This window comes from Argentina silus, assembly GCF_951799395.1.
Source record: "Argentina silus genome assembly, chromosome: 5".
In the NCBI taxonomy this organism is placed as follows: domain Eukaryota; kingdom Metazoa; phylum Chordata; class Actinopteri; order Argentiniformes; family Argentinidae; genus Argentina; species Argentina silus.
In genome coordinates this window covers 10,095,424-10,113,026 of record NC_139659.1, presented here as the reverse complement: position 1 = coordinate 10,113,026, position 17,603 = coordinate 10,095,424, and the positions used below count along the sequence as shown (strand labels likewise).

At 43.8% G+C, this 17,603-nt stretch overlaps 1 protein-coding gene across 3 annotated transcripts; it reads right to left on the bottom strand.

The window, feature by feature from the left end:
• Window positions 1–438: 438 nt before the first annotated feature.
• Window positions 439–17,210, bottom strand: LOC310804897 (putative helicase senataxin). Of its 3 annotated transcripts, none has more exons than XM_083670319.1 (25): window positions 17,074–17,210; window positions 16,340–16,516; window positions 15,703–15,910; window positions 15,428–15,534; window positions 15,054–15,252; window positions 13,738–13,857; window positions 13,447–13,627; window positions 13,238–13,334; window positions 8,929–12,516; window positions 8,573–8,681; window positions 8,171–8,344; window positions 7,305–7,528; window positions 6,862–7,014; window positions 6,577–6,736; window positions 6,388–6,489; window positions 6,046–6,158; window positions 5,783–5,854; window positions 5,494–5,643; window positions 4,848–4,955; window positions 4,425–4,609; window positions 4,158–4,250; window positions 3,839–3,994; window positions 3,181–3,273; window positions 2,866–2,953; window positions 439–2,656 (listed from the first exon to the last, which is right to left on the bottom strand). In XM_083670319.1, exons 1-25 carry the CDS (start codon window positions 17,074–17,076, stop codon window positions 1,913–1,915), a joined length of 7,404 nt encoding a protein of 2,467 aa, XP_083526445.1. In that variant the 5' UTR covers window positions 17,077–17,210; the 3' UTR covers window positions 439–1,912. The 3 variants fall into 3 exon arrangements, with proteins under 3 accessions (XP_083526445.1, XP_083526447.1, XP_083526446.1); XM_083670321.1 differs by having other exon boundaries at window positions 6,577–6,727; XM_083670320.1 differs by having other exon boundaries at window positions 8,177–8,344.
• Window positions 17,211–17,603: the final 393 nt, after the last annotated feature.

Genomic DNA, 17,603 nt, shown 5'->3' with positions numbered 1-17,603 from the left:
TTCAGCTACATTTAAAGTACAGTAAACAGCTATGGTAAACAGAGGGATGAGAGATACAGAAATACTGCATCATTTTATAAAGAAGCACATCCAGACAAATCCAGCCACACTACATCTGTGAGAACTGAGGGGAGAGTGATTTATTTGTCTGCTTGTAGAATTATTAGCTATTCTGTCTGTAAGGCATATGTACCCCATCTCAGAAGAAGTCTGCTATGTTAACATGAAGGGTTGAGTGAAAATGAGTGAACTGAGGCATTTAGGGGAGTATCGTTCATGGATGTGACCCTGTTGAGAGACAGGGTACAGACCAAGGTGTGGATCAGGGAGTAGGTTATCCCCATCAGTTCCCATCGTATTATCAGTGTAATCAGAAGCGGAGGTAATAGGAGTGATAGATGGGCAAGGCCTCAATGAAATGAGACACGTGAGACGAGACCAAAATGCACCCTTTATTTTCGTCCTTCAGTATGGAGTTAAGAAAACAGGGCCTCATCATACAATTTAAAGACTAATGCCCAATATTGTAAGAATAAAACTGGAAGATCCTTGATAACTAAGGCATGGAATCAGTTTGGTAAGTAATGCACAGAAGAACAAGGCAAGAAAGTCCAATAACAATTATAGACGTAAAAATAGCAAATTCTAAAATAATATGGACATATTTAGTTCAGGGAAACTGTGGATCCTTTCACCAAGACCAGCAGTACATAACAAAGTACAGGTGTTTTGCATAGAAATGCTTTGACACTTTCATCATTGCTAAACCAAACACAGAAAATCAAAAACACTGGAAAAACTGTAGGTGAAATTTCTGAGATACAAAATGCTAGATGTATTTATCCCTGCTGAGACACCAGAAGCTCTCACTTTGTGCCCAAACACAAGGGCAGAGGGTCCAAATCCTTGTGGTGGTAAGTACATTGATATGTTCTTTCCCTAAAAGAAGCATTATTGAGAGGGTAACCAATATGATGTTCTGTTTGAAATTAGTCACTGTGAGGGCCGGCATTGAACCATTCAGAGAAACACAACGACAAATAAAGTGCATCAGTACAAACAAAAGCATACTCTACAGGTAAAAAACAATATTATGCTCACAACATATCATTAGACCACACAGAAAAACCTTTTTACTTTTCTAAATTAACTAGTAGTAGAAAAGAAATGTGTCCCAAATGTTGATTCCAGCTTCCACTGGGCAAAAAAAATAGCTTTGAAGTGTACAACATCATGCCTCATGAATAAATAAAACATATACGGCACTGGAAAATGTGGGGCGAAGATGTGGTCTGTGTAAAATATACCAGTAAAACAATCACTGAACACAGTAGAAAACAAATTGAACCCTTACGACTGTGCTAACAAGGATAAGACCTCAATATGCAAAATAAGCATATTACTATTTTTGTTGCAATCCAATAAGCTAACTCCAAGCAACGGTGGTAATTCTGTACAGTGATCTGTTTTACTGACCAACACCCAGATATCTTGCGTCTAGCACCCAAAGAAACCACAATGTTTTTGTCTCATGAAGACATAAACATTTGTATAGTAGCCTAATGCAGAGCACATGGAGGAATTGTGAAAGAAGAGAACTGAAACCATAGAGCACAATCAGGGTGAAGATATAGAGAAATAATTTGCAATGAACATACAGGTGAGCCAAAGCAGATATAGCGCATCAACCTGGTTTCAGTTTAGTTGTGTAAAGTCACAATTTACTTACCCTAACAGCCATTTCCTCAAAAACAGCTCCATTCCACACATTCAAGCCTTAACATTAACTAGTTCAAGTTACAGTGATATTGGGGCAGGGGCAGTATTCTGAGGCAGTCATCTCTCATTTTTCTCTGAACAAACAACACAAAAAAAAAAAGATAAAAACAAACCAAAACAAAAGACAGAGTTCTCATCTCTTTCCTCTCTTGGAGTGGGTGGGTGGGATCAATCGGGTGTCGGAGGCTCTTTTCTGTGGCGGCTGGGTGTGGCGTCCCAGAGTGTGTGTGTGGGGATTGTGAGGAGGGGAGTGGCGGTTATAGTTTGCCTGTCTGGGGTCTCTGAGCGTGCTGACACTCGGGGGGGGCATGGAGCCAGGTGAAGACCGTCTCTCCCTGTCCCGGTCCCGATCCCGGTCCAATCTTTGGTTGTGGGAGTACCCTGTGGGGTGAAGCTTCTCTCTCCCATCTCCTAAGCGTGGGTTTTTGATGCCCTCAACTCGTGGGTCACTGACGCTCTCGACTCGTGGGTCCCTGATAACCTCAGCTCTGTATTGGTAGAGCTGTGGGGCTGGAGGGTGCTGAACAGGTTGGGGAGCCAGGCGGGGGTCCCTGGGCCTGTCGGCAACCTGGGGTGGGGACGCAGAGCTGGGATGTTGCAGGGGTGAGGAGCCTCTGCCCTGGATGGAGGAGGAAGCTGTGGTGTGGCGGTGCCTGGCGAGGGCAGGGGCGGTGGGCCTCTCTGTACCCACCCTGGCAGGGGCGTCAGCGCTGGCCCGGAGGACAAGATCTCTGGGGGGGTAGGACAGGCTCCGGCTGAGCGCTGGCTCCGGCTTGAAGATCTTCTTGCCGTCGTTCTTGAAGGTGCTCTCCTCCGTCTTTATGATGGTGTCTCTTTTACCAGCGTCGTCTATCAGTGCACCCCACTCCTTGTCTGTCTGTATGTGTACCCCAGGAAAACAGAGCTTTAAAAATGCATTGAGTTCCATTGATTTGATAATAAATAACAATCAAATAATTCAAATTTAAATCACAGAATTCACCATTCATTTCTATGCTGTAATTTCTGCAACCAACTGTTAATATGAATGAATAGAAGCACATACACAGACATACAAACATACAAGGCCTTAGAGAGGGAATTTACCATGAGTGTCCGCAGGTGCCCCAAAATAAACAGACTGAATTTGGCCCGTGTGATGGTCACATTCAACCTTTGTCGATTACCCAGGAATCTGTGGGAGTGAAAACAAACATTACTCGGACCAAATCCTCACCCGGGTGCTACTCATTGGTAGTGGATGAGAAGAATTCTACCCCGCCCCCAAGTGGGTTGAAAGCCTGAGAAAAGCTTTTCCTAAAACCATTACCATAACCCATGGTAGTTCCCATTAATCTACCCCACTTTAATAAGTGCCCCTGCCTTCCCTCTACTCACCCCCCCTGCCTTCCCTCAACTCACCCAATTCCTCCTTCGTTACTCGCCCGGACGCAGGACACAATGATGCAGTCCATCTCCCTTCCCTGAAACCCATCCACGGTGTCCACCTCCACCCTGGAACACAAAGCAGGACAGGAGTCATTAAGAGTCATGCAAGTCATTAAGAGACAATTCTAACTTTCTTATATATTTTCAGACATCAAAAGCAGTCCAATGTCGAGATAAATCCACATCCCACATTCCTGCAGTGAGTCCTGCTTGAATTCAAATAGAGTGTGTGTATGTGTTGTTAGAATTTGAAGTTGAAAACAGTCCACGACACAGAGACATAATATCAGATGCTAGGGAATGGGGGGCCTAGGACATGTGCCCCTCCAAGCCCAGATTCCAATGCAAGTCTATATATATATATATATATATATTCACTGGGAGATGAGACTCCCAGAGAGAGAGAGAGAGAGAGATAATATGCCAGCCTGAAACATCATTTCTTTGTAACATCGAATAAATGATCCTCTCCAAAACACGTTGATCTCCTTATTTCATCTCATTGCAAACCTGAAAACGACTGTGTTGCTGCAGAAGAAATTACTATCAAACTTACTTACGAAATTACTAAATAACTATATAACTGTGTGTGTGTGTGTGTGTGTGTGTGGGTGTGTTGATGTTAACTCACATCAGGTGTTTGTTGCTCTCCTTGTTCACCTCTCTGAGGATCCTGTCCTTCTGGGCGTTGTAGGGGGTGATGACCCCCACCTTCACCTGTCGCCTCTCAGCTATCAGCTTCAGCAGAAACATCACCAGCTTCACTTCCTTCTCGTTACTGAACGATCTATAAAAACAACAATCAATCAAATTGTATTCATATAGCAAGCATTTGTCAGTAGTTGGCCTGACCTAAATACAGGGGGATCTGGGTTAGAAATCTGCATAGTGCCCTAGCACAGCAAACCAAATATGTGAACTCATAGGAACATCACAGGGAGCCATCTTACTCTCGTTCTTTGACCTCGCATCCATCCCTCACATCAAACAGTCGGTAGGACTGGAAGGGCCAGCTGGTGACGCACCTCTTCTCTGCAGTCCCACTGTAGACGCACAATAAACACACAATAACATGAACAACGCTACGTATATCCTAAACATGGAGAAAACGTTGCGTGTACATTGACATGACACCGCAGTATAGTTCAGAAATTAAAACTACATCATCCAGTTGATTTGGAAGGGTATTTAGTTTTTAGAAGAGGAGATGAACATACACGTCAGTTTTGAGAGCCTTGTTGTAGATGTACTTGGAGGGGAATTCACAGATGTCGGGGTGCATGCGGTACTGTAAGCTCAGGAAGACAACTGGACTGGCCAGGTTGCTGTCCTTACAGGTGTGATGTAGGCTCTTACACAGCCGAGCCATTAGGGACTGACCAAAATTGAGCTCCTTTGCTTTCTGAGAGAATATACAAAAGGTGAACAACATGGACAGATTGAACACATAATGACAGCAATACACAAAAACAAAAAAAGGTTGCTGCCCAATGATGATGCTATTTAAGTTGGAGAGGGGAAAGAAGAGAGAAAATATAGAGAATATCATGTCGTCTTAGTCTTCTCACCCTCATCAACACATGACAAAAGTTAGACACGCCATGTGTAAGTTCACCATGCCCCTTAGAAGGGTGCTTTACCTGTGAAATCACAGTAGGGGGCAGCTGCTCTGGGTCTCCCACCAGTATAAGTGCATTGGAGCGGTAGAGCATGGGGATGAGCGTTTCAGTCTCTGTGGCCTGCCCTGCCTGTACAGAGCCAAGGGAACAGAACAAACAAAGTGAGTGTCAGTGTTCGTCCTCGTTCGTGAGCAATTAAGAGCAGTGAAAGGCTCCGTCTCAAGCTTCCTTTCCTCAGCTACTCATCTGCAGTAATCTGTCTCATGTCTACCTGTTAACCGTTTGTCTTAGTGTAATTGTTTGTTATGTCTTTTTAGTTCGGCATCAGCTAATGGGTATCCTAGTAAAAATTTAAATTCCAATCTGCACTGACAGGTGAAATTAAATGTTTGTTGCTTGTTGCCGTCACCCAACATCTATCTGTGTCTTAAGATCAGTGCAGATGAACCAGGAGACGGGCAAAGGAAGCCACTTCAGACCAACTTCAATCCTTGGTGTGCAGATGCCAGATGGTCCCAGAAGCTGTGCAGGCTTTTGCTCTAGACCTTGATTACCAGTAGTTGAATTAGGCGTGTTAGTGGTGATCTGGAACAAAGGCCACACCTTGTAGGTCCTCCAGGACAAACTTTTCTTTAGATTATTGGGTAAGAGCTGTCAGGGTTCTGACCTCGTCCACTATGACGCAGCTGAAGGGCTCATGTCCCAGGCGACGAAAGGCTGACTCTAGGACAACGCTCCCGCTGGTGCTCAGGGTGCAGCAGATAATATGAGCATCCTGCAACACCTTGGCCTGGGTGTCCTGCTTCTGACCGCGAGTCTGGGAGGGAGGGAGGGAGGGAGGGGGTGAGAGGGTGAAAAGGACAAGGAAAGAGAGAAATGGTAAATAATAATTCAACAAATCTAATGAGCTCTTAAAGTTGCTAATATACAATAAGATATGTCATTTGGTGCCTCACCTGTTTGAGCTGATAGCTAAGCGTCTGCCTCTCTCTGATCAGTCTGGTACTCTGCTCCAGAAGATCACGGTACTGGGCGCAAGCAAAGCGATAAAACAGTATATGAAAAGCAAGTTTTGATGACAATTACAATCATTATGTCTTCGGCCAGCATGGACAGAGGACACAGCAGGGTGTATAAAATTTACTTTGCATACTTTTAATGAATGTACCAGCGAGGGTCAGCTCTCTGGTGGCCCCTGCTGGAGAAGGGCTGTGTATACCTCTTTAGAGTCCTTGTTCATCAAGATGAATCTTTTGGAGATTCTATCAATGCTCTCGTCCAGTTGCACTCTGCGTAGTTGGACATCTGGCTCGAGTGACATCTGTGCTTTTTCTAAAGGGGTCGGGGATTGACACAAATCAGCAAAGATCAGCAGTTTTCCCTCTCAATAATGATAATCATTTTTGTGAGATGATGTGATTGTTGGACATTTCATACTCAAAATTGGCTTCGAGTCTGCATGAGATTTGTTAAGGTATTGCTTCTGGCTCTGGTCTGACTGTGCCTGTGCGTGTGTGTGTGTGTGTGCGTGCGTGTGTGCGTGTGTGTGTTCAAGACTCACGTGTTCTGTTTTTTGTCTGACTGTCAAGGCTAAATAGCTTCAGACTTTTCGAAATGGCTCTGTCCATCCCAAGTCGCACCACATTTATGTCCCCGCAGTTGCCTGCAAACATAGCCAAAACGTCAACATTGATTTGTCATCAAAAGCTCTAAAAGTTCTAGGCATCCTGAGTGTGCTCAGGTACCGTACCCTGTGGGGACATGAAGTTCTTGCACTTCTCCTTAAAGACGAGGATGATCTTCTTCATCAGGTTGTCTATGGCGGCGTTGGATGGGGCACACAGGAGTACTTGCGTGTGGCGGGCTTTCGAATGCCTATTCCCTGGGAGAGGAGCCATACTCTGGTGACCCTGTTGGTGGTGACGAGCACAAACACATATGAACAAAGGTGATCATATCAAACTTTGACAATGTTAGCCAGAACAAGACAGAAGGGGTGGAGTGTACCAATTAAATTAATGCAACCTCTGTGTACCTCAGAGAAAAACCTTTCCAACAAGCCCACAATGGTTTTGCTCTTTCCTGTGCCTGGGGGTCCGTGTATCAGGCAGATTTTTGGGGTCCTCTGCTGGTTCTTGATGGAGGATATGCCATGTCTAACAGCATTCACCTGGTCTGCATTGTAGCCCTTGGACGAACACATCACAGATGTGAATTTAATACAAATACAACTGCTACGGAAGACATGATACATAACATTTCCATACAAGTTGTAATGGCCATGTCACATTTGCAAAACAAGAAACAGAACCAATTCAAGTTTGTGTCAACATTTGTGTCAACCAATTCAAGTTGTGTCAACATTTCTAGTCAATAAATATGCATTCACACACAAACCCTGTAAGGTGGTTGGCAAAGGGAAATTTAAGAAAACAAATCTGTAAATGTCATATTCTTTTTAAAAATGTGGTTTCTCACAGGCAAGTTCAAGTTGGGAATGGTATCCTGACCGGGTTGGAAGCAGGAGACCTGGGGGAACAGGAGCTGCCTAAGCATGGGGCTGCTCTTGAGATTGGTCAGTGCCCTGTATTCCCTGAGGGTGCTGATAAGAGAGCCAACTACTTCGCAGCGCACTGGCTGCTTATTCACAGATGTCACATTCCCATGGGTCTTAATCACTAGGTTCAAGGTGGGACACTGATCTGTGGGGGCAGAGATAAACAAATGCACAATAGTGAGGACAGATGGAGAGAGGTTAAAGCGGAACTTTACCCCGTAATCCAGTGGATTTGTTGTTTTCATTAGTTAATAGACACATTCACAAAAAAACTATTGGATTTAAAAACTTCAAGATCTCTCGCTTTGAATGCCCTGATGTCACAAATTGCTCATTTGACTCAATTCCTACAACTCCCAAGATTCCCCTCTCCCTCCCATGTGAGGTCCTTCAGTTGAACATCCCAAGAGCTAGCTTGTGCTGCTCTGGCATAGTAGAGCAAGGTCAGAGTGTAAAAACTATTGTTTTAGTAAACACAGACGTGTTTCGACAGCTATGCTGCAGCTGCACACGAAATTATGATAGTTCGAGACGGTATGCATTGTGGATTGACCAGAAATAGATTTCGGGTAAACTTCCTCTTTAAGAGGCTAAAAAACATGACGATGTTAAATTCTTGTGTCCGGCAACTATCACATTGAATTGCTCAGCTCATTCAATCCCTACACTTCCAGTGGGAACGTCATATTGCAGACTCTACTTTAAGTCGATTTCCCATTTTTATAGATCTCAACCCCCCCCCCACCCCGTGCCAACTTTCCCTACTCATTAGAAAACATTCACTCACTCACACCTCCATTAATGACGTTGGATCTGTACACACAGCCCAAATGGGCCTTGGGTTCCAGGTACTCATGTTCATCACTGGAGTATGCCCCTGTATTCTGGGGCAGCCACAGAATGACCAGGTCATCCTCCTTAGGGTAAAGTTGACGGGACTCCTCATCAGCAGTGATGTTTGCTAAAGAAGAAGTGTGGAGTAGCATTGCATACAAATAAACACACAATCAGGGATCAATGTTTACTGGGGTCCAAGACTAGGACTGAGCTTTCTACTAAAGGTTTCAACCCTATACGTAACCAAAACAATATTGTAAGTTGTGAAATGTTTATGGGTCATTCATTTTGATTTCTTTTAGCCATCGCTTGAGATTAGAGTTATTATAAACAGTTATTTCAGAAAGCATACCTGAAAAACGGGCATTCCACACACCGTTGCTGTAATCATTTCCATCACCTCTTAAATTCTTAGATATCAGCCTTCTTGACAAGGTGTTCTTCAGCCATTCATTTACAAGCTTTGAACAGAGAGAGGAGAATTTAGGCCACTTAAACCAAATGATCAGCTTTAAGAGACATTTTAAAAAGTGCTTCATAGCATCTTTAAAAAGCGTGGACAAAAGTAGGAAACTACTCAAAACATTTAATTATGTCCAAAATGTCAATGCCATCTTTATTACTCTCTGTAGGAACTATGATTACTGTAAAAATGAATTAAATTGCAGACCTAAACCAGCTACCACATCATACAGGTTAAGTACCCACCTTTTCAAAAGTATTGGTGAGAAGCAGGGGGTAAATGGTCCTGTAGTACTCATTAAAGCTCCTGAACCTGGTGCCAACTGGTCCCAGTGGGAATGCACATAGATCAGAGGGCGGACCAAACTGTTTGTAGGAGCAGAACATATCATAGGTCCATTTCAAAATGTGTTGGATCGGAGTATAGGGGTCAAGATTTATGCCAGCGTCCATCGTAGGCATTTCCCTAGCTACAGGTGCGTCAGGTCTAGGATAGGTCTTGTAGATGGGGGGTTGAGGCGTGGAACAGTTGGTGCCGCGATGGAAAGGACGAGAGGCATGGGTAGGTGGTAGGGGGAGGGGTCTAGGTGGTAGCTGTTTTGGTTGGAGTTTAGGTGGTGGTTGTTTTGGTGGAAGCATTGGATGAAACTCTGGCTGGGGTAGTGGTTGAGGTTGGGAAGGACTAGGCTTCCGGACAGGCCGGACAGGCCTACCCCTTCCAGCAGAGGCAGCAGCCGGAACATTGGCAGTCTTCTCCATCTCTAGCACCAGGGAGGCACTCCTAGAGCTTGTGGGGGCATAGATCTTGGTGGTGGACGGTTTGGCATTTTTAAGGGAAATGGGCGACATTCCAGGTTTCAGGAACAAGCGATCATCGTCCTGAGCAGATGTAGTGCGCAGGATCTTTGGGGCAGGTTTCTTAAAACCTTTATCTTCATCTGCTGGTGAAGGACTTGTTGAATCACAAGGTTCTCGCTCAGATGGCATTTGGCTGGCTGTGTCTAAGTCCATGTCTACAGGGTCCCGTTGCGTGTAGAAGAAATCTGCTCCCTCTTCCTCCATCTGTGAACACAGCTCCATATCTGTCGGCTCCATCTGGGTGAGATACATCCAGTCTTCGTCATCTTCCTCCTGGTTCCCTCTGACAACTTTGTCAGAGGTGCCAGTAGAGACATCAACAACATTATTTTGAAAGTATGGAGATATCTGCTGGTCCCTAATGGGGGACGCATTGCTCACTATGTTGGATGATGCTGGTTCTTTGCTCACTACGGTGGATGATGCTGGTTCTTTGCTCACTACGGTGGATGATGCTGGTTCTTTGCTCACTACGGTGGATGATGTTGGTTTGTTCCCATCAGAACTTTCTTGCAAGCGACGATTGAGGCTCTGATTTTCCTTACAGAGATCAGGATCTGGTTGCGAAGAGGGCAGAAAATAGTCATCATCTTCCTGTTCCTCTTCCTCCTCGTCTGTCACACTAGACCTTTGAAAAGTGTCATCATTTGGCATGTTGGCATTTCTCCTCTTTGGCCCCGATTCCCCATTGTCTGCTGCCTGTTTAGGGGGTCCTACATCAGACACTTGCTGCTTGGCTCTGCTCTGTCTGAAGAACTGAAGGTCTTGGGAGGCCATCAGCCTCTTGTTACTACCTTTTACAACAATCTTCTGAGGCAATATCATCTTTGACTTCTTAGTCTCTCTGGTACGTTTCTTCTTCTGCTCAACATGAACTCCTTGGCCGTAGCGCCGCAGTTGATCAACACAGTCAAGAGATCGCTGAGAGAGATCGAAGGCCTTGCGCTCCCTCTTTTTCAAGCCCAGTTTCTCTGCTGTGGACAGGGGTTCTGTAGGCGTGCGTATCTTTTTGTAAGGAACTATGGCTGGAGTGGGAGGTGAGATGGATGACGTGGAGGGATTAGCCTCCATTTCTGCGCTGTTTGAGTGTGCCTTTGATTTTCTTTTTTCAGGTGGGGGCGTGGTGATTTGTGGGGCTTTCCTCACAGGCGCTTTAATTTTCTTCTCTCCTGACAGGACTTTCTTGCTAGGGCACTTGACGGGTAATGGTTTTGGTTCCACAAAAATACTCCTTTTTTTAACAACAACAGCACGTTTGAGACCTTGAGGGGCCATCTTCTTTCCCAGCTCTTCCTCCACCTGCTGACAGGCTCTCTCGATGTCCTCATCAGAGATGGGTTGGGTCGCATAGTCAGAGCTGAATGAGGGCTCACTGTGGGATGGATTGACCGGAGGTCTGACAGCGCTATCTTCTCTTGTCTTTTCAGATGTTACGTTATTTTCCAAACCTGTATCAGTCCAGACAGACACCACATCTTCCTGTGTTTCAAATTCAAACACCTGAGATTCGCTAATGTCAACGTCATAGTCCAGCAAAGAACTGTGATTCAAGTCAGAGGTATCGGAGGGTTCAGTCTTCATCTTCAGTTTTGCCAAAGGCCCTTTTCCTTTTTCTCCATCCGCATCATCATCATCATCAGATAAGATTATGACATCTGCAAAAGTGCTCTGATTACAACCGTATTTGGGAGAATCACTCATATCTTCAGACAATTTGGGTCCATTTTGTTTTTCAAGCTTACTTTTCAAAACAGAAAGGGGCATGTCATCCCCTTCTTCACCTTCGAAGGATTCTGCTTGAGGTGTCCTCATCATGTGGGAATCAGATGTGGAGGGCCTTGGGCTTTCTGCCTCTTCTTCATTTCCTGCTAAAATATGTTTCGGGCTGTCTCTAACAAATCTACTGAGACCTTCAGAAGGCACACCTCTCTCCAAGTCCATAGTCTTACTTTTGGGCATAAATTGGCTGACTTTGGATCTTATAACCTGTATTTTACTTGGATCTAGCCTCAAAGAAGTCAACTCAAAGTTTGGTCTTGAACCATCCTCTATAAAGTCCTCTTCAGGGGTTACAGGCTCCTTTTTCAGGGATAAATGATCTGTTTGAACACTTGAATCCTTGCAGACAGAGCTACTATTTTCACCGTTATTGCACAACACTTCCTCCTTAATAGGACGGTGGGCTTGTCCTAAGCCGCTAGGCTCAGAGGTGTCACTGTTGAATTGAAGTGCCGATGCCTGTGGCGCTGGAACCATGTCCAGGGGTTCAGGTGATGGTGTATTTGTGGCTGGCCTGTCCATCATTTTGGCCAGCTGTCTCAGACAGATCTGTAAATCCTTTATCTCCGACCCCATCAGGCTCCACTGCCTCTGCGGACCTTCCCTGAGCTGCTTGTTTAGAAGGTTCAGGAAGTGGGCACACATTTTGTTGGAAGTCAGCCTACTCCCTTCCTTGAGCAGTGACCGGAGGAGGGACATACATGCCTGTGGCACAGCACTGCTCGCAGTTGCCTTGCATGGCGCACTGAGCCTTGACGAAGATGTAGAAGACACTGAGTAAGATGGAGGCCCATCTGAGCGGTGAATGAAAGCCTCTCTAGGAAGGGTGGCACATTTCACCACCACCTCAGCCCACTTCGGGGCACAGTAAAAGAGCATGTTCATGCGGCCACTTCTGAGGTGCAAATCAATAATATAAACAAGAATGAGGGTGAAGAACTCTGTGACCTTGTCACAAGTGCAGACACGGCGGTTCAGCAGGTCTCTGTTGATCTCTCCGCACAGGTAGTGGATGACCTCATTGATGTAGATGAGTTGATTGAGATCCATGACAGACTTCACAAAGGGGATGAACCATAGAAATGTGCTGTTGTGCACTCGCATTGCCTGGCCCATATCTGACTGCAGGAGGTTTACCAAAGAATTCATTTCTTCATAGACCACACTGCCATCCACACCACGTGAGCCTCCGACAGCCTTCAAAAGAAAAAAAGAGAAAACCATAATAACACTAAACAGAATTAGGCCAAAGGGTAACACTTTACATTATCTTGCCCTTATACCTGTGTTGTAACATTGTAATTCCTGTAGTAACACCACTGTATTAACATGTTGTTACAGAGCCATTAGTTAATTACATAGTATATGTAGTTGAGTAAGCAGAATAAGTATGTAGTAGGACTAACTTCTCAACTTCATTACTATGCAATTACAAATAAATGACCATTATTATTTGTAATTGCATAGTAATGAAGTTAACAGCATGTTAATACAATGTTGTAAATAGGTGTAATTACAGAGTTACTACATAGGTATAGTGGCAACTTAATGTAAAGTGTGACAAACCAAAGCCACATACAGCAAATACGCAAATATAGCCTGCTAACTAATACATTTTGTAAGGTCATATTCAAATGGTTAACTGTGGCAGGATTCCTGATTTTCATTCCTAATAAAATCATCAGTGTATGCAATAGTGCATCTCTACCCTGTCTCTGACTTGTATAATCTTTTGATGAGGAGCACATTCCTACACAGTTCTGTAGGAAAGGGAGGATTGTTCATGAGAAAACTCATTAAGTCCTAGCAGAGATCTTGTTTTAAAAAAGCTTCCAGTGCAAAACATACTGAAACTGAAGTATTCAGCAGTTTAGATGAACACTTACAACTGACATAAAAAAAAATGTAGGTGCCATACCTTGCTTTTTTTGTCTTTGCTGTTGCATTCATATACCATCTGACTGCAAGATACCATGTCGTCACCACCATATGCAGGTTCCACTTTAACCTGTGAGCTGCAAGAAAAAGAGAGAATGGTATCAAAATTACAGTGAACTCCAAACATCTGTCTTACGATCAAAGAACAAAATGAGCAAGAGAATTTAAGTTTAAGAGCGACTCACGTACATCATAGTTTCGTGTCTAATATTCTCGATTTCTGCCATGTAGCTAGGGCTCCCTGTAATTGTCTGGAAGGCGGGGGCTGGTTCAATCTGACCCCAAATCTTAGAGCCCAAACGATCCAAGATCACCATAAAACACTGCAAGGCAGGCCAGAAGGAATCTGTGTTCCTGTCTGTCTCCTCATCTAGGCGGTGAAGAAATATATTTTAATACATTGTGTTCAAACGGTAAATTGTAAGTCAATCAAATTCAATGTTGCTGGCCAGGTACAAATGGGATTGTTTTTTTTTTTACCTTCCATGCTTCTCTCCATAGTGTTGAGGATGCATTGCAGTATATTAGCCTGTTTGTCTGGGCCCAAGAAGAGGGAGTCCATAGCCTGGGCATCCAACTGAGTCAGAAGCATACATACACCTGACGGTGAAGAAGGAGAACAAATCAAAAACACAAACAAATTTTAAAACAAGCTCGAACAGGCTTGCTTAAGACAGTTGTGCTAAACAGTAAGGGAATATATACAGTGCCCAAAAAGTGGAAAGTTGTTGACTGGCCATGTCAATCTCAGGATTTAAATTCTATTGAAAATGCATTTCATTTGCTGAGCAGGATACTTAAGGCAAAACCTCCTGAAAACAATCAACAACCGAAGACGGCTGCAGTACAGGCCTGGCAGAGCATTACCAGAGAAGATACCCGGCATCTGTGAAGGAGGAAAACTTAAATTCTGCCTCCATCTTCAGTTGACCCTTCACCCAATGGGACAAATTGTTATGGTATTTCACAACGTCTCAAAAATGTGACGATGCGGATGTGTTGGTTGGTTGGTTTTTCCTTGCAAACAGCTAATTTAAATACTGGGGTTGTAGATGGATATAAAAGCAAGATGAAGGGAATAACTTGCTCTCTTTTTCCTTGTCCTATTGTGAGGTTCTCAACTGAGCTGTGAGTACAATAGTGCATAGACCATGTGGTCTGTCTGTCTGTCTGTCTGTCATTTACCAGTGAGGGTAGAATGTAACATTCTCGAAGTATTTCCCTTGTAATAATTGTTTAAGTTTACAGTATTATTAAAGCCTAATTTGATTCATTTTATTTGATCATTCTTGCAATAAATAAGCACAAACTCAACAATTCTTCACACGTAGTGATAATTACATTACTTGGAGTCAGATTATTACTATTAGTTGTGTATTGCTATTAACAAAATATAGCCAAATTTCCTCATCAAACCTGCACATGTAACTGCCATCCTAAATACGGCCTACATCTGGTGGGGTCAATAGGTCGCAAATTTCAGGCAGTTATTGCATGCAAAGGATTGTCGACAAAATACTAAAACAGGAGTGCTTAATTTGTATATTTGATAGATCCAAATCCAAACTTACTATGATAAAGATGTATTGCATTAAGCAGGTGAAAATACCCTAAAATAAAAGCTGAGAATCTATACTTGACCATACTACCTCATAACAATTGTTTGATTTAAAATACAACCATCCAATGGTTGCCAGTCAAATCCAGTTGCCAGTATTCAATTCAGAAATGCTAAATTTGGCTTCCTGCACTCACTTTTCACATTTTAAAAGGGAAAGCTGGGCGAACAAACATACCCAGCCAGTAGTTTTTCTCGTTGCTGGAATCATAGAGGTGTGATGGCAGCCCCCTCATCTTGGTCGAGGGATCATAGGAGGTATCCATGTCTGGGAAATTCCGGGAGACTAGCCAGGAGAAGATGTCCTGGAGGTCATAAAAGTCATCCCTGTCCACATTCCCCAAAGATCTGGCAACCCCAATAGCCCACCGCCGAACCTGGAAAAGGGGAATGTCGTAGAGCACATTGGGAGGAGAGTTAATGCCCATGCCTTGTAATCCAGGCTAAATTAGTAACTATTCCCAAATAATACAACCTTCACATGTGGTGTATTAATACAACAATTGCTTATTCATTTACCACTTAAACAAATCTGAAATAGTAAGATATTACCGTCTCACTAGGGTGGACCAGGAGGAGGTAGATCCCGGGATATTTCTCAAACACCTGGAAGGAGTTTGATTTCTCCATTTTACAGAGGGCCTCAACACACATTTCACCTGGAGCATGAGTAAATCAGCATTGAAAAACAGTTAAAGCACAACCATGCCTCTCCTTGAATTTTGAGTGCATTGACAGAAATGTTACTTGTTTATTGAGGAACCTCATATACCCAAACCATCCATTCATCCAACCATCCGAGTGGGGTGGTGGAGGGATAAACTCACTTAATTTTGGGTGGCCCATCAGGTAGGGGTATTTGAGGATCTCTAGCAGGGGGAAACGCAGAAGATTGGCATATTCTGCAGCAGTCGTCTTTGATACTTTGATCTCCTTGTCATCCTCCACTACAAAGAGGTCATCATCCTCCAGTTCCTCCTCTGCCGCCTGAGAAAAACGGCCAAGAAGGCGGGATGTCTCCAAATCCCACAGGCTCTTCAAGTGTGTGTGTGTGTGTGTGTGTGTGTGTGTGTGTGTGTGTGTGTGTGTGTGTGTGTGTGTGACAGAGAGAGAGAGAGAGAGAGAGAGAGAGAGAGAGAAGATTAGATTAGATTCGATTCAACTTGATTGTCATTGTGCAGAGTACAAGTACAGAGACAACGAAATGCAGTTAGCGTCTAACCAGAAGTGCAAAAAAGCAGAAAAGTGCAGTGAACAGTGTATACAAGTATAAGAGGAGGGAGAAGAGGGAGAGTTGATGAGTAGAAGCTCAGAAGAATGACACATTGTGGAAAGCATTCAGACACTACACTTAAGCTACAAACATGAGATTTAAAGGTCTTCTTCCCCCACAGACCTGCATCATGATCATAGTCTCATTTTAGATCATATTTGACACTTTTGATACATCAATTACTCCTTTACCTTATGCAGACTAGGGAATTCCTCCCTCACCCTGTGGTACTCCACCACACACTCCATGCAGTAGCAGAGGTCCTCGTTGACGGCTTGCTCTTCCTCTGCTGATAGAGAGCCAGCACAGTAACTCTGGAGCAACTCCGCAGCACCTCCATCATCCACTGATGTGCACCAACGGCACAGCTAGAAACATAGACAAACACGTTGATGGCTGGTTACTATTATTATGATGCAGTGTTGCCTGTAAACATGTACTTAATTGAAATAAACCTAGCCGTTTATGTAACGAGTGATGACTGACCGTCACAGTTTGACAGCTCTGTGTAATGTCAAATTACATAATTTTCATTACAGTCGGGAAGCATATAGCTATTTATAAGTGATTAGCTCATTAGCTGGTATGGCTAACGACTTAAAAGCATGCACGTTACCATGGTCCATAGTATGGAGTGCAGACAGGATCAAACTGAGAAACGAAACTCATCTAGCTAATCCGAAAATGGCATTAGATCCGACATTAGCTAGCTAGCCTAGGGGTGCATAAACAGCGGAGTGCATAGACGAATCATTCCAGTGGGGCAACTTGCAAAGCAAGTTGTGTGAAATAGCTAGCATAGCGAGTAATGTTGTTGTTGTTGTTGTTGTTGTAGTAGTAGTAGTATCAGCTAGCTGTATCTCGAGTTATGGAGTTGTCAGTGTCCCGCGAAATTCTTATTTTGGAAAAAAAAAAACAAGCTCACCATATTTCAAGAAGACTTAATCCAAACCTGGTACCGGGTCGTTGCTGTAGACAAATACGTTCCTATTAATAAATGCAACTACATTTCTGGCAAGCATGCTGTCTGCTTCCATCTAAAACAGTTCCCTGCTACTTCCATGCACAGACTAGCCAGTTCACGCCACACACCTCGATTCATCGCCAACCTTATCCAATCGAAGCGGGGAAGTGACGTCTTTCTTTCGCTCTCACCAAGTCAAGTAGTGCCCAATCGGTAGATGCTAAATGGGATGCTTGGGACGACCCTGCTATACCTAATATACCACTCTGCCCTAAACCAGAGATGGATATGCGCCTAAACCCTAACCGTAATAATATAACCCTTAAAAGAGTAACAATTGTTTCAATGAAACTGGGATCCAGAGAACGTCTACTACTAACAGAATTGGAAGTCAATGACAATCTTACATTCATAAACAGTGGTACACTAATTATAACCAACTTTACTGAATACCTTTGAGGGTGCCCCTCTCCACTATCCACCTTTGCTTT